Genomic DNA, 23,892 nt, shown 5'->3' with positions numbered 1-23,892 from the left:
GGGGGAACAATCTGCCTGGAACCGCCAGGTTTATGCTACTAACCACCAGCAGTAATAATTTTGATGGGTACATTTTAAACAGCTTAGATATAAAAATGAAACGCAAACTATCAGATACAACTCAAAATATTTATTTATGAACATCATATCTAAAATTTGCATAGCAGAAACACTGTATTTAAATGAAAAAATAAACATACAAGTCTTTATTTTCGAAAGTTGCGCATATAATGCATGATGTAAAAAAAGAAGAACTATAATAAAATAAACATTTCAAAAGAAGATATTTTGTAAACAGGTGTAAACTGGTTATATGTAGGCCTACATACAGAACTGTACAATTGAAATCATTACTATAAAAAGAAAATAACTTTGTTCACATTGTGTAACGAGAATGTGCATTCAAGGAAACATACTTCAAAGCAGCCCCCATATTAGCACAGTCCACACAGATGTAACGCTTATCAACTTGTCGTGTCATTTACCACATACTGCTCTTTCACACTGGGCACAGATATCAGACTTTTTATTTTTATTGCATTTAGTTACCTGTTATTTTTTTCTGTTGCGTGTGTCACTTGATGTGCACTGTATCCAGGTTGAGTTGCGTTTCTCTGCCGCTTTCTGATCGAAATGTTTCTGCCAAAGCTCCGTGGCTAGCATCATATGGTTATATTTTCCCCTGTGCATACATTGTACAAAATGAGGAAATTGACGGCTGCCATGTCCAGTACATTGTAACATACAGCAACTGGACACGGTGATTGCTTTCACGGAGAACTAAGTTTTGCGCAGGTGGTGGAAACTCTCTTCTCACTTTGTTTACTGTTCCAACCAGGCTGTGTTTTTTTTTCTTCAACTGTTTTGCTAATCACAGTGAAATAAAAATTGTCATTGGTAACATTCATCCCTTTTCCTAAGCACGGTTACATCAGCAAGTAACACGTTGCCACTCAGTCTCTGACCAGCTGGACGAGTTTCATCTTTGCACAGGCAGGGGTAGGGTCCACTGCCAGCCAAAAATTGATCCCAAATTTGACAGGCTTGTTTGATGTGTATTGTGTCCAGTGACAATGTGCTTTTGTTGGAAACAGCTGCTTGTCCATGTATTGTTTTATGTTTAGCTTGAAACAGGCAATGCTGTTTTCAGTGAAGTTGTAACAAATTCCTGCTGCCAATGCAAATATATCTGTAGTTGCTCTCAAATCAAAACGCAAAAATATCAAGATTTCTCAATTTCAATTCTTGTAATAGTAATATTATAAAATAGCAGACTATATGCTCACATAGACAGCCAGAAGGCAGTTCTCCAAGGAATTGATAAGATTACAATTTGGATAACACATATCTAGATTTTAAGAGCAAATACATACTGCTGAAACTCAGCAGAGGTAGAGATAACAAACAGACTTGTACACATATACAACATAGCGTATTGTATATTATAGCATAAGTTTTGGTTACCAAAAACTGAAAAATAATGTACATTTCAGAGTTATACAAAAAGGCCTTTTTCAGGGAAGTAATGGGTTTACAACTTACAGCTGTTCTGCAGCAATGGAAGTAAATTAAGCCTTGAAAGTTGATGCTAACAATTCCTACAGGTGTCACAACTTTTGTTGATTACTTACAAAACCTCTGTCTGTATAAAAGCAGTGTTTGAACAGACTGTGTTATTACACCCTTTTAAGCATTATTTGGACAGTATTGTACTCCAGGAAGTAGAATATTGCTATCATTGGCGACAAAAAGGCAATTAACAAAGGAAAACAGACAGACCATTGTAACCCTTAAAAGTGTAGTCTTTCCTTTAGAGAAATTGCAAAGAAAGCCAAGGTGTCAGTGAGTACAGTTTCCTACACCATCAAAAGGCACTTGGAAACTGGAGGAAACTCTGACAGGAAGAGGTCTGGCTGACCCAAAGCCACAACAGCTTGCGTGATAGGCGGATCACAGGACAACAACTTCAAGCACAGCTTAACACTGGTTGAAGTAAGCAAGTCTCAGTTTCAACTGCGAAGAGAAGACTTCGAGCTGCAGGTTTGACAGGTCGAGTGGCAGTAAGAAAGCCATTGCTAAGATGGCAAAATAAGAAAAAGAGGTTTGCCTGGGCCATGCAGCACTGCCAGTGGACTACTGAAGACTGGAAGAATGTCTTATGGACCGATGAATCAAAATTTGAAATCTTCGGTTCATCACGCAGGGTTTTTTGTACGCCGTTGAGTAGGCGAAAGGATGGTTCCTCGGTGTGTGACACCAACTGTCAAACGAAGGAGGAGGAGGAAGCGTGATGGTCTGGGGCTCTTTTGCTGGATCCAGAGTCGGCAACTTGCACAGAGTGAGTGGCACCCTGAACCAAAATGGCTACCACAGCATTTTGCAGTGCCATGCAATACCCTCTGGTATACGCCTAGTTGGTCAGGGGTTCATCCTACCAAGATAATGACCCAAAACATACTTCCAGGCTATGTCAGAACTACCTTAGAAGAAAGGAACAAGACGGTAGGCTTCAAATCATGGAATGGCCAGCACAGTCTCCAGACTTAAACCCCATCGAGCTGGTTTGGGATGAACTGGACAGAAGGGTGAAAGCAAAGCAACCTACAAGTGCAACACATTTGTGGGAACTTCTGCAACAGTGTTGGGAAGAACTTTCCGAACAATATTTGATTTCCATTGTAGAAAAAATGCCACAAGTGTGTTTGGCTGTTATATCTGCAAAAGGTGGCTACTTTGATGAGTCAAAAAATTAGATTAAATTTTGATAAACAAAACGATTCCATGATTTCTTTTTATCTCCAATTGTTTATTTGTTCTATGCTTTAATTTCAGAGTACATTGAGACATTAAACTGCGTAAATTTCAATAAAAACTGGAAAATGTAGGTGTTCTAAAACTTTTGACTGGTAGTGTGTGTCACAACTATAAGTTGGCCTGGATAAGTGTGTCTGCTAACAAAATAATAATAATACAGGTGCATGGTTAGTATTTGAATGGGAGACTTCCTTGCAATACAAGGGAATTTAAACATTTCTTTGGAGTTTTACTTAGTGGTGTATGTCGAGGTTATATGCAGGTAAATGGTGTTTACCCACTTTGAATTTGAGCAATATATTATTTATCCACTTCTCATATAAGGGACACAGTGTTTACTTACTTCTACTCTCCTGTGATGTGCAAATCCTGTGTTAAAGACAATGTATTTTAACGGTGACTGTCTGTGTTATGTTCAGAGAATGTGAGCGTAGCGGAGCAGTGACAATTCCACTCATTGCTCATAATAATATATATATATATATATATATAGATACAGTGGCTCTCAAAAGTATTCACCCCCCCCTTGGACTTTTCCACATTTTATTGTGTTACAACTTGGAATCAAAATGGCTTTAATTAGGAGTTTATGCCACTGATCAACACAAAAAAGTTCAACAGCAATTTTCAACTCTTTCCACATATTCTCAATTGGATTGAGGTCCGGGCTTTGACTGGGCCACTCCAGGACATTGACCTTTTTGTTTTTAAGCCACTGCTGGAAGATAAATCTTCTCCCATGTCCCAGGTCTCTTGCAGACTTCAACAGGTTTTCTAAAATTGTAAACCTTAGCTTTAGTCATTACTTTTGGGGTTTTAAAAAACACTTCAAATGAGACCATGTTGTGGTCTGAGTTTGCCAGAGGTTCTCTGACCTCTGTTTTAGTTATTCTGTCTTCGTTATTTGAAAAGACTAAATCAAGGCATGCCTCCCCTCTAGTCGGTGTTAGGAAGCAGTCATTTGTCATTTCCACCATTTCTATTTCATCCTTCGTGCTACACACGGGTTTTCTCATTTTATATGGGGGAAGTTGAACTCCCCCATTAGTATGGCTTCTCTTCTGCTACACGCATTTCTAATGTCATTGTACAACAGATTATTTTGCTCACCATCTGAATCTGGCGGTCTATAGCATGCTCTTATTATTATGCCCTTTGAATTTTTGTCCGTTATTCTGACCCCGTTATTCTGACCCATATTGATTTGGCTTTAGATCATCTCTTTTTAGTTTATCCACTTTTCTTAACTCTGTCTCTATAATTCTTTCTTTATATCCTCTTTTTTTAAGGTTTGTTTTTAATACATGTCTTTGTTTTACATAGTCGCTTTCTTTAGAGCATATTCTTCGTATTCTTATTCCTAGCCCCTTTGGGATTGCCCTTTTAGTGTGTATTGCATGTGCAGAGGACATGTGTAAATACTGGTGCATGTCAGTAGGTTTATAGAAGAGGTCAGTCTCAATTGAACCTTCTTCAAGTTTTACTACAGTATCTAAAAATTCTATTTCTTTTCTTGTCCATCGAAGGTCCACCTTAATATTACTGTGTATATAGTTTGCCATTTTATGAAACTGGAAAAGAGATTCTTCTCCATGTGTCCAAACCCCAAAAATATTATCTACAAACCGAATGTATTCTAAAGGTTCTTTTTCTGATTTTCTAAGTAATTGTTCTTCCCATTTCCCCATGTATGTACTGGCAAAATGCATTCCTAATTTAGATCCTATTGCTGTACCATCGTTTTGTTTGTAACTTTTATCAACAAATGTAAAATAACTGTTTTCTAAAACTATGTTGATCATGTTCAGCACCTCTGCTGCTGGTATTGATTTATCTAGTCTATTATCTAGTGCTTTTTGATAAGCTTCTAAAGTTTCTTTACGAGGGACACTTGTGTACAAGAATTTTACATCCATACAAAATAAAATTGTATTCTCAGGAAGGTTGTGCTTTAGTGATTCAAGTCTTTTTAAAAATTGTGTTGTATCCTTAACATAGCTTGGTAATTTCTCAACGTGTGACCTAAGTTGTTTTTCTGCTATTTCAGCTATTATGTGTGTTGGATTATCAATCGTGCTGACTATCATTCACATAGGGTGATTTTCTTTGTGCATTTTAGGATTTCCTCTTGCTAGGCCTGTTCTTGCATTACGCGGCTGCATGTATTTTTTTTATTCTTTTGATACAATGCCTTTATTGTATAGTCTCTCTGCAATGTCCTTAACCTCTTTTACCGATTTATTGATCCTATTGCTTTTAACTTCTTCATATGTATCCATATTCTTTAATTCACATTCTACAGATTTCATATAGTCACCTGTGTTCATTATCACTATTCCCGAGCCTTTATCTGCTGGTTTTATACTTATATCATCATCATTTAACAACTCAGTCATAGCTTGTTCTTCAATATTGGTTAAATTAAGTTTACATTTTTTCTTTAGTCCTACTATAACACTATGTAACACAATTTTTGTTCCTGGGTAGTAAGTGTTATTTCCTAATTGCTTATGCCTCAAAAGTATAGAAAATGGCTATTATTCCCCACAAACTTTGCTTTTGTGACCAGGACAGTGATATTTCAAAATATCACTATTTCCAATGGGAAAACGGGCAAATGTGTGTCTTTTCGTTCACATAAAGTCAGAAAAAAACAACATATGAATCCAAATTAACATGTATTTATACTAAAGTAATACAAAAATGACTACAAAAGATTTAGAAGTGAGTAGTTTTTCGAGATTTACGATTATACTGTAAATATAATTGTGTTCTCAGTCACATAAAGTCATACAAAGAGCATTTCATGGAGCGATAAAGTGGAGCGATAAAGTGGAGCGATAAAGTGGAGCGAAGCGATCAAAAAAAGGCGCCAAGTTAAAAGCAAGAATTGTGTGAATCTTGGGCCCCAGCACCTTTCCAATTGTGCCTATTTACTTGATGCTTTACAATATTGGCCTGATTGCTTCTCCTAACTTGGATTTTTGTGTTTGATATCACCCCTTTAAATGGCTGTTACATTTTTCTAACTTGTTTTTTTTACATTGACAATGTTTTTGTTAAAGATATGTTATACCCTCTATAACCTGTTTTTGAAGCTCCCAAGCTAAAGTGTACAGTTAGTCTTATTTACAACATTACAACTAATAACATTATAACTATCTATAGATGAGTTATAAGGGCTTTTGCAACCCCCAAACTAAAGTGTAAAATGTATCATATTATCAATATGTTATAATTATCTATAGAGTATTTACAAGGACTTTTGAAGCCCCCAAACTAAAGTGTAAAGTTTACCATATTTACAGCATTACAAATAATATGTTGTAACTATCGGTTACAACAATAGGCTAATTATTAGTAATTATTAGTAGGCTAATAATAAATTGTGCAGCTCCAAACTAAGATGTCATATTTACACATTTTCAAAACAATGTAGGTGCAAATAAGACATAAAAACATACATTTTTATCCTCAGAAAAGGTAAGTTACTCTTATTTATTAATATAATAACAGTGCACATGAACAAACGTGCTACAAAATTCTGAAATGTAATTTCTTGAAATTACCAGATACAGCTTAATCCAAATATAAACTTGCCACAATATGCCTGTACAGTCAGCAACTTAAAACAATATATTATAAAAATATAAATTACACTTACTTTGTAGTGTTTTTTTTTTTTAACCACCCGAAAAATAACCGTAAGTAATAATGACAAGTAATGACAACACTAGTAATGACAAAGCATGTTCTATATACTAAAACAGGAGTAATACAATATATTCAAGCTTTTTTCAGACAAGTTGTTAACAAGTTTTTGACTTTCTGTATCTACTGATTAACACTGTAACTACATAAATAATTGCTCCAGTGTGTTTAGTTTTTCCCAGATAGAGGGAACTGGGTCTGTGTATCAAAAACCAGCCTGCTAAGAGGACCATCGGCATGGCGTTTAGCAAGCCAGTACGTCCATTCAGTTACATTTAGATTTTCTTTCAGCAGGCTTTCGGACCGGTTCCCTTCGTAGTCTCCATATCTGCTTTGTAGGTTCCCCATGCCCTTTCTAAATGTTGTACGTGCCATCTGGATGTGGGATGTACAAACCCACCTGCTGTGATTCCCTGAGAAAACGGTTGCATCCCAGATTTGACAACACTCCTTCATAAGCCCGCCATTCATCACTCAAGATGTTGCTGCCTGGGCACACATGCTGGGCAATCCAAGGTATCACATTTCTTCGAGACCGTTTATCCACAAGTCTTAGGATAGGTTTCTGTCCTCTTTCTTGTACACCAAGCATCCCAAAAAACATTTTTCTCTGTTGCCAAGTGTTAGAGAATGTGCCTCTTCCATACTATTAAAGACAAAAAGTTACTATTAGAGAAGGTCATCACAATTATTACTTGATATCATAGAAATGTTTTTATTATTTAAAATCAGACTTTAGAGATTGCTTTTCCTATGTTAAAAATAAATATTGAGTTTGAGACCTCTAAACATGCATCATTTTGGAAAGGTATTTAAAATACTGATACATTTAAGATGGGTTAATTAACAAAAACGTAATTACAAAAGTAGCAAACAATTAATTTATGCACAATTAATATATACTCAATATTCATGTTTTTACTTTTAATTTTTAAAAACCTTTACTGGCATTTACAAGTCCTATTACAGGATTTTGCACATAAATGTACAAACTGAAAACTTTTAAAAAGTGAAAAAAGAATACCTTTCATTGGTGTCTGAAGTTACTTTCATCAATAACAACAAATTCTCTCTGACTTCCTAAAACCTGACCATTTTTTGTATGAAGTTTTTCCACTGATTGAATGTTATGGATGGTTTTTGCCATCTTGGTTAGTGCTGTTGAGCTCCTGCAATGCCATCTGCTACTATGTCCAGTTGTCCTTGAGAAAATCTGAATGTTTCCAGAAACAAAGTCATTGAAATTGAAACAATATTGTAGTTTTGTTCTTTGTGAGTAGCATTTATAGCAACAGCTTGGTAAATTAATACATACAACATATGACATATCTGCCCCTCACCACACTAGTCAGGTAAATTTAATTCACTCTTATGTTAGAAAGTTGAGTAAATGGATCCTGTAATACTGATGTAAATCTTCAAATGCAAGGTTTTATTCTATACATTGAACATGTGAAATTAATAACAAAAAAGCTGCACTTATTGTAGATTAATTTCATCCAACTGAACACAATTGATCTCGAATTCTTAAATAAAGATTTGGATCTTATTGATCTCTCTGACTTCCTTCCCCTGTGTATATTTCGTAGACAGCCTGCAAAAGAAATCAGTATGTTTAATAAGTTACTGAACCATCACTAGTCTAATAATCTAATGATTTTGTTGTTGAGACTGCTAATTTAAGGGTAAAGAATGAGGCATCACACACACAGTTATGTAAATAAGCTGGACTATGAGGATTACCTAATGTCATCAGCAAGTGAAACAACAACCTACACTTTCTGCACTTTCACTGTCTCAAACTGAATTTATTGAGAAAACAATGTGTTATTAAGAGAAGATTAACACAAATTACATAATACATAAGAACATCGACTACAAAATGGTCCTTGTTCTCATTTTATTAATTTGAAAGTTTTCTTTCTGGTCTGCGGTCCTTCAGTTTTGTTCAGCAGTCATTTTCCTAATGTCATGACTTTTCTAAAATAATAATAATAAATAATAATAATAATAATAAATAATAATAATAAAAAATCACCATTATTAAATTAGGCAGTGTGAAAATTACAGAACATAAGAATGATATAAAATAACATTCTAACATTACAAGGTTCCCTCACAGGCTTAATGAAATGCATCCAGGCTGCATTGATAAAATAAAAAAAATACATTTTAAAAAAGTTCAGTTAGTGTTAGTACTTTTTTATTTTTATATTTACTACACTTTAGTGTAGTAAAATAGATACAATAGTCTGTTTCACCTTTAAATTGCAAGAAGAAGAAGAAGAAGAAGAAGAAGAAGAAGAAGAAGAAGAAGAAGAAGGAGGCTGTGTGGTCCAGTGGTTAAAGAAACAGGCTTGTAACCTGCAGGTCCCCAGTTCAAATCCCAGCTCAGTGTGTCACTTAACCTCCTTGTGCTCCATCTTTGATGTGAGACATTGTTGTAAGTGACTCTGCAGCAAATGCATAGTTCACACACCCTAGTCTCATATCTTGTAAAGCACTTTGTGATGGTGGTCCACTATGAAAGGTGATATATAAAAAGAATAATAATAATAATAATAATAATATCTGAGGTCATTACCTAGTTGGATGAAGAGATTTTGAATATCCCCTTACTGCAACAAGGGTGGAGTAAAGGGGCCCACTATTAAAACTACATACTGTATAAAATGGAGGCGCTTGTACAATATCACTTATGTCGCCATATCATTTGCAGTTCTATTATATAATTAATATTGCGGATGCTACAAAAATAATCGCTGCCTCTATTCTGTCTAAACTGCGTCAGTGCATCGAGAAGTGGGAAGAAAATGTTCCCACAGTTCCCCTCTATGGGGCTCCATAGCAACCCCAGGCGAAGCACAGCAGGCAGCGACCCCAGGCAAAGCAGAGCCCTCAGCGACCCCAGGCAACGCAGAGCCCTCAGCGACCCTAAGAGAAGAAAAGGAGACACAGGCAGCCCCAGGCAATGTGGGACCTTCAGCAACTATAGGGGATAAAAAGGAGACAAAGGCAGCTCCAGGCGATGCGGAGCAGCAGGCAGCTCCAGGCGATGCAGAGCAGCAGGCAGCCCCAGGGAATCCAAACGTGGCATCCCTGAGCGGAGCGGGCGGTGACAGGCAGGCATCCTTGGACGGTTCCTGGCAGGCATCCCCGGTCGACGACGAACATGCACCCATAGGTGACGGAAAACTGACATCCCGAGACGATGCATGACAGGGCAGCAGCGTTCAAGGCGGCCTAGCGGTTTTCCCCTGTGCTCCCCTCAGCAACCTATGCAGGGGCTTCTGAGGACTGCCAGCACCCTGTCCTGGTCCCTCCGGTGATGAAGGAAGAGGCAGCTCCTGCTGCTCTCCCTCAGGCGGGGGTGGAGACAAATCCAGCTCCTGCTGCTCTGCTCAAGGTGGTGATGGTGGTGAAGACAGAGGTAGCTCCTTGAGTAGTAACATTGAGTAGGTCTTTATTTTTTTGCGAAAACACTGGAATATTTAATCAGTAGATGCAGGAAGTCAAAAACTTGTTAACAACTTGTATGAAAAAAGCTTGAATATATTGTATTACTCCTGTTTTAGTATATAGAACATGCTTTGTCATTATTAGTGTTGTCATTACTTGTCATTATTAATGGTTATTTTTTGGATGGTTAAAAAAAAAAAAAAAACACTACAAAGTGTAATTTTTCTCAGTAATATATTGTTTTAAGTTGCTGACTGTACAGGCATATTGTGGCAAGTTTATATTTGGATTAAGCTGTATCTGGTAATTTCAAGAAATTACATTTCAGAATTTTGTAGCACGTTTGTTCATGTGCACTGTTATGATATTAATAACTAAGAGTAACTTACCTTTTCTGAGTATAAAAATGTATGTTTTTATGTCTAATTTGCACCCACATTGTTTTGAAAATGTGTAAATATAACATCCTAGTTTGGAGCTGCACAATTTATTATTATCCTACTACTGGTACTCTGTAAATAGTTATAACATTATTTGTAATACTGTAAATATGGTAAACTTTACACTTTAGTTTGGGGGTGTGGTAGGCAATGGCGTTGCGGTGACGTCAGGCCAGAAGGCAGAAGAATAACACAAATAACTGCAGTTCAAAGAAAAAGATGCGGCGTGGTGCGCCGTTTTATTTAGTACAAATAAATAAGTTATACTGTACAATTATAAACAAATAAATGCAGACTGACATTCAATAACTTTATTTAAACGGATCAAAAGCAACACAAACACGGTACAATGTTCTCTGACAGCACTTTGAATAAACTTTATGAACACAACGAACAGGACGACTATCAAAAAGCACATTTAAAAAGTAGCTCAATTGTAAATACTGATATCTGACTGCACAAATATGCACTCATCGATAACTTTTTTTAAAAAAATATTTAACAAACACTTCACAAAACAGGGTACGAACAGCTGCATTCAAGTAGAATATTTTAATTAAACACGGAACTTTATTAAATTGTTTTTACGCCTCAACTGGAAGTAGTCTACAGGGTCCACCGCTTGGATTAAACCAAAGAGCTTGCACAGACCACAGACCACAGATGTTTTTTTTTTAAATCGCATGGAATACTGAGGTAAATGCTTAGCAACCAAAACAGTTCTTCATAAAATCAGGATAAAACTTTTAGGAAAACATATATTTTTAATATTGTTTAACGTATCCATATTCTAATAGCATTTGAGCCCCGAGGAGCCGGTTTAATTGTGTGGCAATGCCCTTCTTCTTACGTTAATGCACGAAACTGCAACTGCACGAAGCGGACATTACCACACGATTAAGCCCGCTCCTTCAGGCTCAAATGCTTAATTGTAACTTTCGTTTCTTGTGTTTTATGTGCTAATTACTAGGGATTTTGTGAATATGTTTGCTGCGAAAAAACACATTTTCAATGCTGTCCGAGAAATTTTACTTTTACACGGCACAGGGCAAAAACATGCAAGGCTTTTTTTGGTTGTTTGTAACCAAATCAATACATTTATCATATATAATCATCAACACAAGTAATGTTGCTTTAAATTAAGTTAACATACTTGTTCAGTAAGACTGCTTCTGGCGTACAGAGGTCATGGTTGAACGAGGTACCCTGTCATATTCATGTTGAGACGTAGTTGCAGTTTACTTCACTATCCAGTGCATTTGTACTACTCAACAAGCTGTTTAAAGACGCTGAAACGATAAAAATCACTCTCCAGGTGACAAAGCCTAACTCAAGATAAAGTAATATACTATTTTTTGGTTATTAGTACACATATGTATGTGTAATGTTTACAGTACAATAGTATGCTTGTTTATATTATTGATTGATGGCTCTCTGGTGAGCTCATCTCTTCCTTCAAATTTGAAAGTGTATCAATAAATACTTCCTGTGTTAACTGTTATTCAATAGTACTTTGTTTACCGAATGGGAAGAGCCTCTCTGACCATCAATCCCTGAGCATATATAAAAAAGCTGCCCTATCAGGGCCCTGCTGTGAGGGGGAAGTCCCGCCCACCTCCTGTTGAAGAGGGATGTCCTCACAGTAGCACATCGCCATTTTCTTTCAAAAACAGGACCTCAAAGGGTAATAGTTGTCATTCTCTTTCAGGGAACCAGGGTTATGGTAATAACCTAATGTTCCCCTTCAATTCGAATGACAACCATTACCGAATGGGAAAGCTGTACCAAAGCTGTCGTGGCTCCAGATTACTGACAGCACAGCATCACGGCGATAGCCTTAGAGCCCACATGGCGCCTAAGGAATGCCGCCTGCAACACTAGAGCCCAGAGAGGGTCTCACTTGGTTTGCAACATTAAGGCGGTAAAAAGGCACAAATGTCTGACTACCTGTCCATGTAGAAGCATTGCATAACTCATCTAAGGAGGCGCCATGAGGGAAAGCCCACAAAGTTACCTGGCCCCTGCTAGAATGTGCCGTAATGTCCCCCGGTAACGGGGAGTCCGTCTTTTCATTACCCAAGAGTATCACCCAGTGCGGTAGACATTGCTTCGATAGGGCCTGACCTCTAGAGCGGGACCCATAGCAGACAAACAGCTGGTTGGACTGTCTCCAGGACGCCGTCCTATCCAAATAACAGCACAGAGCCCGAACTGGGCATAGCGTGTGTTGTCTACGGTCCTCCTTTGACTTGTGCGGGGGAGCTCTGAAAGTTTTCAAAACCATTGATTGATTAATATGGAATGAGGATACCACCTTTGGCAAAAAGGATGGATTTGTTCCCATAAAAACCATGCATGTGTCATCAATGGACAGTATATGAAACTCACTTACTCGTCTGCAGATGTAATGGCTATTAAAAATGGCACCTTCAATGAAACAGGGCACAGTTCTGCTGACGCCATGGGCTCGAATGGGGGACACATAAGGGCTTGCAGTACCAGTTCTAGATCCCACTTGGGGACCTTACTTTTCATGGGAGGACAAAGCCTCCGAGCCCCTTTAAGAAATTGCACTGCCAGGAAATGTGCCCTAGGGGACACCGATTTTGTCATGGCACACTATATTGCTGCCAGATATACCTTCAAAGTGGATGCTGATTTTCCTACGTCAAACAAGTGTTGTAAGAAGATTAATATTGTCTCAATAGGGCAAGTCACAGGATCATGACCTTTGGCAAGGCACCAGTCTTGGAAAACATTCCATTTATATGAATATTGGGCTCTAGTGCTTGGCGCCCTAACAGACTGAAGTGTTTATACTACTGCATCTGGCAAACCTCGTCCGAATAGACAACTCAGTTCAACGGCCATACCCAGAGTTGGAGCTGGTCTGGGTTCGGGTGCCATAATTGCCCCTCCGCTTGACTCGGGAGGTCCTTGCACAGCAGGAGCTGCCATGGCTGATCCGACAACATATCAGAGAGTAGAGCAAACCAGGGGCGTCTCGGCCATCTGGGTGCAACCAGCAAAACCTGTGCTCTCTCTACCCTGATCCTCTCTAGTGTCAGGGGTAATAATGGTAGTGGAGGGAACGCATACAATAGCCTCTGTGTCCAGGGGTGAGCTAGCGCATCAACTCCCAGGGCCCCCCTCCCCTTCTCTCTCCATGCAGAACCATAGGGGGCAAGGAGTGGACTCGGCTGTGGCAAAGAGGTTGACTTGTGCAGGTTGAAACCTCTCCTAAATCTGTTTCACCACTTGAGAATGCAGCCTCCACACCTAGCTGTCTGGAGCTCTTCTGGACAGAAGGTCTGCTGCCTTGTTGTCCACACTGGAGAGGTGAACTCCCCTGAAGGAACGTAAGTTTCTATGCGTCCAGGACAGGAGTCTGTGTGCTGCGTGGTGAAGGCGAGGTGAGTGCAGGCTGCCTTGGTCATTTATGTAGGCTACCACTGTGGTATTGTCCGTCTAGACCAGCACATTTTTGTGTGCTAATTGCTGGCGAAAATGGGATAACGCCAGGCTCACTGCTTGCAGCTCTTGCACATTTATGTGCGCTTGCTGCCAATGTCCCTTCCACTGGCCTCTTATTCCTAGGCCCACTTCTTGGGCTCCTACAGTATTAAGCAGACTCTGCTGTGCAGACGCTGGGTTGCTCCAGGAGGAGTGCACCAGTTCCAGGAAGTCCTGGTATAAAGGGAGGGCATGCTGTAGGTGCCCTTTCTGCTGGAAGAAGCGGTTTCCCTTTCCCTCTTGTTCTGGGGAACGTCCGTGGCTTTAGGTGCATGCTGCATTAGCGCCTGGAACTCTTCCCTCTGCAACACGTGTGGCAAGGGCAGTAAGGAGCCCCCACCAAAAAATAGTATATTACTTTATCTTGAGTTAGGCTTTGTCACCTGGAGAGTGATTTTTATTGTTTCAGCGTCTTTAAACAGCTTGTTGAGTAGTACAAATGCACTGGATAGTGAAGTAAACTGCAACTACGTCTCAACATGAATATGACAGCGTACCTCGTTCAACCATGACCTCTGGCCTGCCAGATGGAGGTGGCTGGGTCTGAGTAGGAGGTCTAGACAGAGGGGATGGGGAACAAGACTGGGGGCTGGGGCTGCCCGGTGGTAGGGGACAGCCTGCCCTGTGATTAATAAAGTCTCCAGCATGGTCAGCTGATCCCTTATAGTCTCTGCTCGCTCTGCGAAGCGCCGCTCGGCCGAGCTTGGGCGCCTTCGAGGCACTGTGATGGGGATCATCTGCGCCTGTGTGGGGAAGGGGAGCGGTGCCTGCGCAGCGACCTCCTGTCTCCTGGTGAGCATGCCCTCGAGCGGTACTGCCTCGGCAGTGACTATCTCGACTCCTGAGAGGTGTCTGTGCCTCTGTACCGGTGGTGGGGAAAGGGAGGGTGACCCAGGTGTGTGTGAGAGCTCCCTGGTCACTATAGCAGGGGGGGCCCTGGATGACTCTGCGGAGGCTCTTGGACCACTGATCTCATTCTCTCATGGCTCGAGGAGAGAGACTCTGCTGGGGATTGGGCTGCTCTCCGTTGCTTAGTTCTCCTCGAGAACTTCCTACAGGGAGAGCAGTCCAGCTCACCTACCATTGTTCTGCCCCTAGGCATCTGGTGCAGGACCGGTGCTTGTCCTGCTTGGGCAGCTTCGCCGCACACAGGTCACACTGGTGGAATCCAGCAGAGGACTCAGTCGACTGGACCGACATGGCTTTGCAGGTGAAGCTGCTGCGCACGTTGTCAATAGTAGCACGGTCGGTGCCGGCTGTAGACGCTTCCAAGCGATTCCCTGGTGCCGAATCAGTCAGTGCCGGGATCGGCGTTGAGTGTGGTCGCTGCCGAGTCAATCGGTGCCGGGCTGCAGATGGCTTCGACGATAGTCACCGGTGCCAAGTTAATCGGTTCAGGGATCGGCTTCGAGGAAAGCGCTGTCGGTGCCTAACAGTCAGTGCCTAGTGGACCTGTTCCAAGGTCAGTCCCGATGGTAGGCACGGTTAGTGCCGGGCTCTAGGTGGCGCCGAAGATGTTTACACCGGTGTCGAGTCAATCGGGACCGGGTAGGCGCTGTTTTTCTCAGCCTCGCAAGTCGGTGGGAAAACCACGGTCGATGCCGGGTTATGCAGCCAATTCAGTCGCCGTGGTCACCGAGGGCAAGCGCAGCGGTGCTAGGAAAGCCCAAGGCATTGAGAGGGGCACTAGGCCCGAGCTGTTTTTTTTTTGTTTTTTTTCTTACTGTGACCGATTAAATCGCATAGAGGATGACGCCGCAAGCCCGCAGAGTCTCCTTACAGCACCACAACAGCTCCCCACACAGTATATCAACTATACAAGGCCTTGTGTAGTGAAAAAGAGTAATGGCTGCTCGCTAGTCCCTCAAGATGGGTCGAATCCAGCTCTAGTCAGAAAACTGACGCGATAATTAGGTGAGAGCACACGTAACAACGCCCGAGAGCGTGATTTTATCCAATAAATTTGTCGTTAAAAACCAAACAAATCAGGCAATTTTGGTACAAGAAAGCAATTGCGATCTATGACCTGTCTCAGTGGAGTGAGAGAGAAAATGGCGATGTGCTACTGTGAAGACGGCCCTCTTCAACAGGAGGTAGGAGGGAACTGATAGGGCAGCTTTTTTATATATGCTCAGTGATTGATGGTCAGAGAGGCTCTTCCCACTCAGTAATGGTTGTCATTCGAATTGAAAGGGAACTAAACACGCTTAGATGGGTACTGATACTGGGGCTTGGGAGCCGTAAAACTGCCTGGCAGTTCTAGTTATTGTTAAAGACTGCTGCTCCTTCGAAGCTGTGTGACTGATCAGGTTCTGACTTAGCAGATAACAAGCTGGATACATTGGCTGTCAGATGCTGAAAAAAAATTGCTGCTGCGTCCTTGCAATTAGTGCCGTGACGCATTTTTTGATAAAACCTTTCGAAATCTTCTTCATGGGAACCGGTGAAGCAATTGATCTGAAACTTGGCATATATCATCAGCATCCAAACCCACATGAAGTTTGCGAAACAGAAGTTGCTTTGATAAATTTTATTGTCAAAATTGCTGCCACAAATCTTATCGAAACGCACCCCTAACAACAAATTGCTGCTGTTTGAAAACTGTTTGACCAACAAACTCCAAACTTGGCAGTTAATGTCCCAGTAACAATGGGATACAAATATGTGATACAATATATTTACAAAACAAGATGACCACGAGTTATATGTTTAAATTTGAAATTGAAACTTGCTTCAGTTGACAAACAATTTACTTCACTAACTCTAAACTTCACAAGCATCATCCTTGACACTGTGGCAATACATTGTGAAAAGTGTTGAATTTAAATCAAGGGAAGTAATGATAAAACTGTACAATGCACTAGTAAGACCTCATCTTGAATATTGTGTGCAGTTCTGGTCACCTCGCTATAAAAAATATATTGCTGCTCTAGAAAGAGTGCAAAGAAGAGCGACCAGAATTATTCCGGGCTTAAAAGGCATGTCATATGCAGACAGGCTAAAAGAATTGAATCTGTTTAGTCTTGAACAAAGAAGACTACGTGGCGACCTAATTCAAGCATTTAAAACTCTAAAAGGTATTGACAGTGTCGACCCAAGGGACTTTTTCAGCCTGAAAAAAGAAACAAGGACCACGGGTCACAAATGGAGTTTAGACAAAGGGGCATTCAGAACAGAAAATAGGAGGCACTTTTTTACACAGAGAATTGTGAGGGTCTGGAATCAACTCCCCAGTAATGTTGTTGAAGCTGACACCCTGGGATCCTTCAAGAAGCTGCTTGATGACATTTTGGGATCAATAAGCTACTAACAACCAAACGAGCAAGATGGGCCAAATGGCCTCCTCTCGTTTGTAAACTTTCTTATGTTCTTATGTTCTTATGTTCTTATGTTCTTAATACAACTGACTTTTTAAAAAAAGGTGTTGACCTGAAACCAAAATGGCTGTTTGATGCTTTTTTTTTTTTTTTTTTTTTTTTAACTAAACCCGCTTCTTCCAGTAATTGCTTAAGTGTTTGGTACTGGTACTGGGGCTTGCAAGCCATAAAACTGCCTGGCAGTTCTAGTTGTTATTATTATTATTTTCTACATAAAACTTTAAACTGCTTATGTTCGCACGCGGTGTAACCAACCAACATGAAGCTTGGCAGGTATCATCACGTATAGATTACAGTTCAAATGAAAAAAAAATTATGCTCCTGTGTCAACCAAGATGGTGGCCTGACGCACTTTTTTCAAAAACCTTTCAAAATCTTTTTCTTGGTGACGGCTGAACCAATTGATCTGAAATTTCGCATATCCTTCAGCAACCAAAGCCGCTTAAAGTTTGAGAAGCAGAAATTGCTGTGATAAATTTTACTGTCAAAATTGCTGCCACCAAATTTGCCAAAATACACCCCAAACATCAAACTGATTCTGTTTGCAAACATTTTAACCAGCTAACTCCTAACTTGGTAGGCATCATCCTTGGGACAATAAAATTCAAATATGGCAAAATGGTGTTCTTTGTAAAACAAGATGGCAGCCAGACCTACATTTTCTTCTTAAATTTAAAACCGCTTTACTTGAACATGGTTTAGTTGATTAACTTCAAATTTGACAAGCATGAACCCTCTGTCAATTCAACTGACTTTTTCAAAAATGGTATTTGTATGTAAACCAATATGGCCATCTGATGCATTTCTTTAAAAATCTTTAAAAAATCTTCAGTCAAATGTAAAACTGGCTTATAACTCCTAACACCTGTTCCCTCAACCTGCGTGTACTGTTCGGGTTCTGCCCAAGTTTTTCCACACTACTAAAAATTATTTTTCTTTTTAATGAATTTGTTGTAGTGCTCGTTCTTCTCTGGCCTTGCTCGAAACACAGATCTCCCCTGATACACCACCCAAAGCCATTTTTTCACGCCCAATAAAAACAATACTAGCACAATTGGGCGTGAACCCACCCAATCTGGCAACACTGCTCACAACTGTTCTCTTGTTAGCATACTGTATGAGTCATGTATGGGTGATCTTCAGTGCCTGTAAAATTGGTCATGAATCAGCTGTTTCAACAATTAGCATTGTCATGTGAGGGCTGGAATTCAGTGTTTCAGCTAATTTAGCACCAAGCATTGCCACTTGAGGACGAGTGCTTATTGTTTCAACCTATCAGCACCAAGCATTGCCCTGTTATAGTGAGCGTTTACTTTCCGAAAGTCTCATAGCAGCTGGTTTCACTGTGATAACTAAGCTCAGCAATGTCTGATGTTAAAACATGAAAAACATTCTCTAGCATCCAGCACTACATTTAAAGCAGAGCAAGGTCTATTTTAACTTAACATACATATGTTAATATATCTATCATTAAACAAACCATATTATAACATGTTGTACATGTTATTGTTTTTGCTTGTGTTTGTTTAGCACTTCCCTTTAATAAGCTGCATGTTGGAATTATAGGTTCTGTACAGAATTGTGCAGATATGCCACTGGAGCTGGCTCTGCCATTTGGTGCTACTTGTGTTGTATTTAATAAATGCTCGGTTCTATATTTTATGCTGAAACACTTCCCCAGTTTTGTGGAATTTCGGTACTCACCAATTTAATTATTCATAAGGAAACTAGCACTAGTATTTTGAAGCAACTGCAAAATAGCAAATACGATCTTGAACCTCTGACACAGAATACTTTCAACTGTGTGTACATTACATTTTAACAGAATTTGCATCTTCTTGTCAGTTAGAGACCTGTATGTAATAAATCTGTAATTATATTTCCCCATTTTATTTTTCAGATGCAATAATCGGACGCAGTGTGCAGTCATTGCTGGACCAGATGTTTTCCCGGACCCTTGTCCTGGAACATACAAATACCTTGAGGTTCAATATGAATGTGTTCCTTACAGTATGTATATTTCATGTTTTCCCCTTTAATTTTAAAAGTTGGCTGCATTCATTAAGCATTATCATACTGATACATTAGCAAAACTATAACAAAGCAGTATCATAATGACGATCAATATTGCCTAAGGTTGGTTTTATTACAATTACTGAATGCTGGTTCCTGAATGTGTTTAGGGAGTGGTTAACATATAGCAAATAGAAAGTACTGATTAGAGGAGAAACCTCAAAATGGAGCAAGGTAACCAGTGGAGTACCACAGGGATCAGTATTAGGTCCTCTGCTCTTCCTAATCTACATTAATGACTTAGATTCTGGTATAGTGAAAAGTGTTGAATTTAAATCAAAGGAAGTAATTTTAAAAGTTTACAATGCATTATTAAGACCTCATCTAGAATATTGTGTTTAATTCTGGTCACCTCGCTGTAAAGAGGATACTGCTGCTCTAGAAAGAGTGTAAAGAAGAGAAACAAGAATTATTCCGGGTTTAAAAGGCATGTCATATGCAGACAGTTAAATAATTAAATCTATTCAGTCTTGAACAAAAAGAAGACTATGCGGCGATCTGATTCAAGCATTCAGTATTTTAAAAGGTATTGATTGACACTGTTGACCCAGAGGATGTTTTTCAACCTGAAAAGAGAGACAAGGACCAGGGGTCACAAATGGAGATTAGATAAAAGGGCATTCAGAACAGAAAATAGGAGGCACTTTTTACACAGAGAAATTATTATAGAACTAAATTAAATAAATCTTAGTCTACTTGTGACAGGACAGCGTCAGGACCAGGAAAGGAGACTCGGACACAGAAGTTGCAGTTTCAAGTGCAAATTCGCACTTTTAATAATTAAATAGTCAAAAATTACATGGACAGAAACTCTAGACAAAACACATTTTACAAAATAAAAGGCATAAGAGCCGAAACAAATGTCATTCAAAAACTCACAAACGTAAACTTAACATGCGGCAGCACAGTATGGTACACAGAACACAGGTTACAACCCTCCACCTCGATCACCAACATCAGTCCTACCATCCCTTTAACACCCATGATCACCCTTTAAATACACCTGTGGCTGGAGCCTAAATAATGATTTTATCACTTATTCAATTGACGGCTCCAGCGACATGATTTTTTGCAGGGAGCATTTTAGCTCACTCCCTGCCACCAAATATTCTGCACATCAACACATACACACATGCAGCGGGAGGGCTTTCACACTGCCACAATAGTAGACCAACAATATGGCTAGAAATGCTGCAGGATGTAATAAAATGTTAAAATGAACCCCAACAAGAAGTTGGATCAAAAGATTCATTGCTGTTAATTGGGACTTACTAAATATATTTGTATAATTTATTATGGGCAGAGACAGGCAAATTATATATTGTCAAAATAAAATTATTTCTAAATGATTAATAATACATCTTGCAAATAATAATTAAAAAAAAAAAACTATAAATGCGGTGTTTCATTACTCATAAGACATTATTTCCATAAACTACCAATTTCTCCATCTACAAAACTGATCTTTCCTTGACAAAGCACTAACTTTGCAAAATTTTTCATTCCAGATTTAGTTTTTCCAAGTAATCTTTATTAGTAAGTCTCTCTGCTACTAACATATAGATAATATACTGCTACAATTATATTATTAAACCATTGAGATCCACAGATAGCTGATTGTTTTGCTCCTTCCTAAAGAAAGCAAGGACATGTTAGAAACTAAAAGACCCTTATCTTATAGATACATTAGTGTGGCAAAGTGGTTAAGTGGATACAGGTGCAGGTGTGATGCAGTGCGTAATTAAACAGACAAAGAGAGTTATAATCAAGTTGGAAAGGGATTTTATTGCATCCAGGTCTGGTGACCAAATAATAAGACCCAGGCAATACACAACAATGTTTATTGCGTGGAGTAAATAACAACGGGTTGCAATCCCAAATAATAAACACAAATATCCGCCCCACAATAATACCAACACGGTCACCAGTCCTGGGTGCAGACAGTAGTGCTCGTGGTGGGTGATGCAGTTATCAGTGACAGTAGTGCAGTGCTGTTCTGGCTCTGTGCTGGCCCTTGGCGACAGCTCCGGAATTGTGTTAGCTGTCTAGTAATTTATAAAACAAGACAATTACAGACAAACAAACACAACAGTCATGATAAGTTATTTCTCACAGTCCTTACAGGTTCAAAACTCAAACCAAAAACCAAAGCAAAGGAACAGAGTGCGTTTCTCCACCCCCCTTTATGCCGTCACACGACCCCTTAGTAAACGAGTGCAACCACCCCTCCAATCTGCAGCTGCCACGTCGTTTCCCTTCCGGGTCAATGTGTTAATGCAACAGAGTCCTGCCCCCTTTCTAGCTGGCCGACTTTCCTTGAACCCTGGGAAAGAACTTTCAGACCAGCCCATCCAGGGAACTCTGTTCTCGCTGCTTAATGCCCTCACAGGTCAGGAGGGAGATTTACTACCAAGAATCATTGTATTTCTGTCACATATCCCACCGCTCAGAGTGGAGCCGAAGACACACTCGGATAAATCTTTCTTTTTACTCTCCCCTCCTGGGAAAAATAATCAGCATTTTGGTGGTTTTTCCCCGCACGGTGTACAATGTGGTACATGAATGGCTGCAACGCTAGATACCGAGTTATCCAGGCATTGCCGTCCTTCATTGCGCTTAACCACTTGAGTGGGGCGTGGTCTGTGACAAGATCAAGTTAATGTCCCAGCAGGTAATATCGTAAAGCATAAGTAGCCCATTTAATGGCCAAACACTCCTTTTCGACCACGGAGTAGTTGTGCTCCCAAGGTATCACCTTCGTCTACCTTTTGGGACAAGATAGCACCCAAATCTACATGCGATGCGTCAGTGTGAAGGATAAATCTCTTGGTTAAATTCTGGTGTGATTAGAATGGGGGCCTGGCAAAGTCTACGCTTAATAGTATCAAACACCCCCTGACACTCAACTGACCACTTAATTAAATATGGTGCACTCTTTTTGGTAAGGTCTACTAAAGGGTTACCCACTGTGGCATACTCGGGGATAAAGCGGCGGTAATAACCGGCTAATCCCAGTAGTGAACTCACCTTGGATTTGAGGATTGCCGCATCAACCAAAGCCTGAATTTTGGTGACAACTGGTCTCACCCTTCCATTTCCCATTAAAAATCCCAAATATAGCCTTTCTGTCTTGGGAAACACACATTTTTTAAAGTTAGCTGTCAGCCAGGCTACCCTTAGAGACTGAAGGACGGCTGTAACCCTAGCCAAGGTGGAGCTGTAAATCACCACACCATCAATTTATGCTGCTGCATATTCGTGATGCGGGCATAAAACCTGGTCCATCAGTCTCTGAAAGGCAGCGGGCGCACCATGGTTTTAAAGTGGAACAACCCTTCTGGTGTTGAAAATGTGGTTTTCTTTCTAGAACTGAGGGTTAAGGGGATCTGCCAGTATCCCTTCGTCAGGTCCAGAGTAGAAATAAACTTTATCTAGAAGTTCATCGAACCAAGGCATAGGGTACGCATCGAACTTGGCAATAGCATTCACCTTCCAGAAGTCCACACAGAAGCAGTTGGTGCCATCTTTCTTGGCCACTATGACCTGCACCACTCGCTGCTGGAAGGCTCAATCACCCCAAGTTCGAGCATGTCCCATACCTTTTTGCAAACACCACTTTGTCGACTTTCCAGGATCTGGTAAGGTGTCTCTTGTACTGTGACACCCGAGGGAGAGATAATATCATATTCAACCAAGTTAGTCCTGCCGGGTAAGTCAGAAAAAACATAGCTGGACTCCTCAATAAGCTTACACAGCTCCTGTTGCTGATCTGGAACCAATTGTTCCCCAATCAAAATTATTTTAGTGCTAGGGGTCTCTGCACAGGGGCTTAAATTAACCTCTACCTTGCCTGGGACTATAAATAAGGCCTCCCTTGTGCCAGGGCTTTAATAAATTTACATGATAAATTTCACGTTCATTACGACGATCAGGCTGCCTAATTTTGTAACTCACCTTTCCTGTAGCCTGAATCACTTCATATGCCCCCTGCCATTTAGCACATCATTTCGATTCTGAGGAGGGAAGCAGCAGCATTACCTTGTCTCCAGGTCGAAAGGTTCGAATTTGTGCATTTTTATTGTAATGCTGCTGTTGCCTGTGCTGAGCTGATTTGAGGTTGTCTTGGGCCAAACGACCGACCAAATCCAGGTGATCTCTAGGTAGTAGCACATGCTTCACTGCATTTTTGGACGTCCTTGTGCTCCTACCACCCCTCTCTCAACAGATCGAGGATGCTGCGAGGCTGTAGGCCGTACAAGATCTCGAAGAGGGAGAACCCTGTCGATCTGTGTGGCACCTCTCTCACTGCAAAAAGGAGGTAGGGAAGAAGCGATGCCCAATGTTTTTGTTCTTGAGTTACAAAACGTTTCAGCATCTGCTTCAAGGTTTGATTAAATCGTTCCACCAAACCATCCATCTGTGGACGATAAACCGATATCCTGATGGGATGTATTTTTTAATATTTTCTATACTTGCTGTAACGTTTTAGATAAAAAGTTGGTTCC

General features: G+C 40.2%; 1 protein-coding gene across 1 annotated transcript in view; it reads left to right on the top strand.

Moving 5' to 3' along the window:
• adgrl3.1 (adhesion G protein-coupled receptor L3.1) overlaps nucleotides 1-23,892 on the top strand; it is a 352,576-nt gene that overhangs the window by 172,909 nt on the left and 155,775 nt on the right. The window contains exon 4 of the mRNA XM_041259581.1: nucleotides 19,215-19,324. Coding sequence (XP_041115515.1) covers nucleotides 19,215-19,324 — 110 coding nt within the window. The remainder of the gene's footprint in view (nucleotides 1-19,214; nucleotides 19,325-23,892) is intronic.

Source organism: Polyodon spathula, chromosome 1, assembly GCF_017654505.1.
Source record: "Polyodon spathula isolate WHYD16114869_AA chromosome 1, ASM1765450v1, whole genome shotgun sequence".
Taxonomy (NCBI): domain Eukaryota; kingdom Metazoa; phylum Chordata; class Actinopteri; order Acipenseriformes; family Polyodontidae; genus Polyodon; species Polyodon spathula.
Note: the sequence above shows the minus strand (reverse complement) of the source record. Positions and strands in the feature narration are given on the sequence as shown.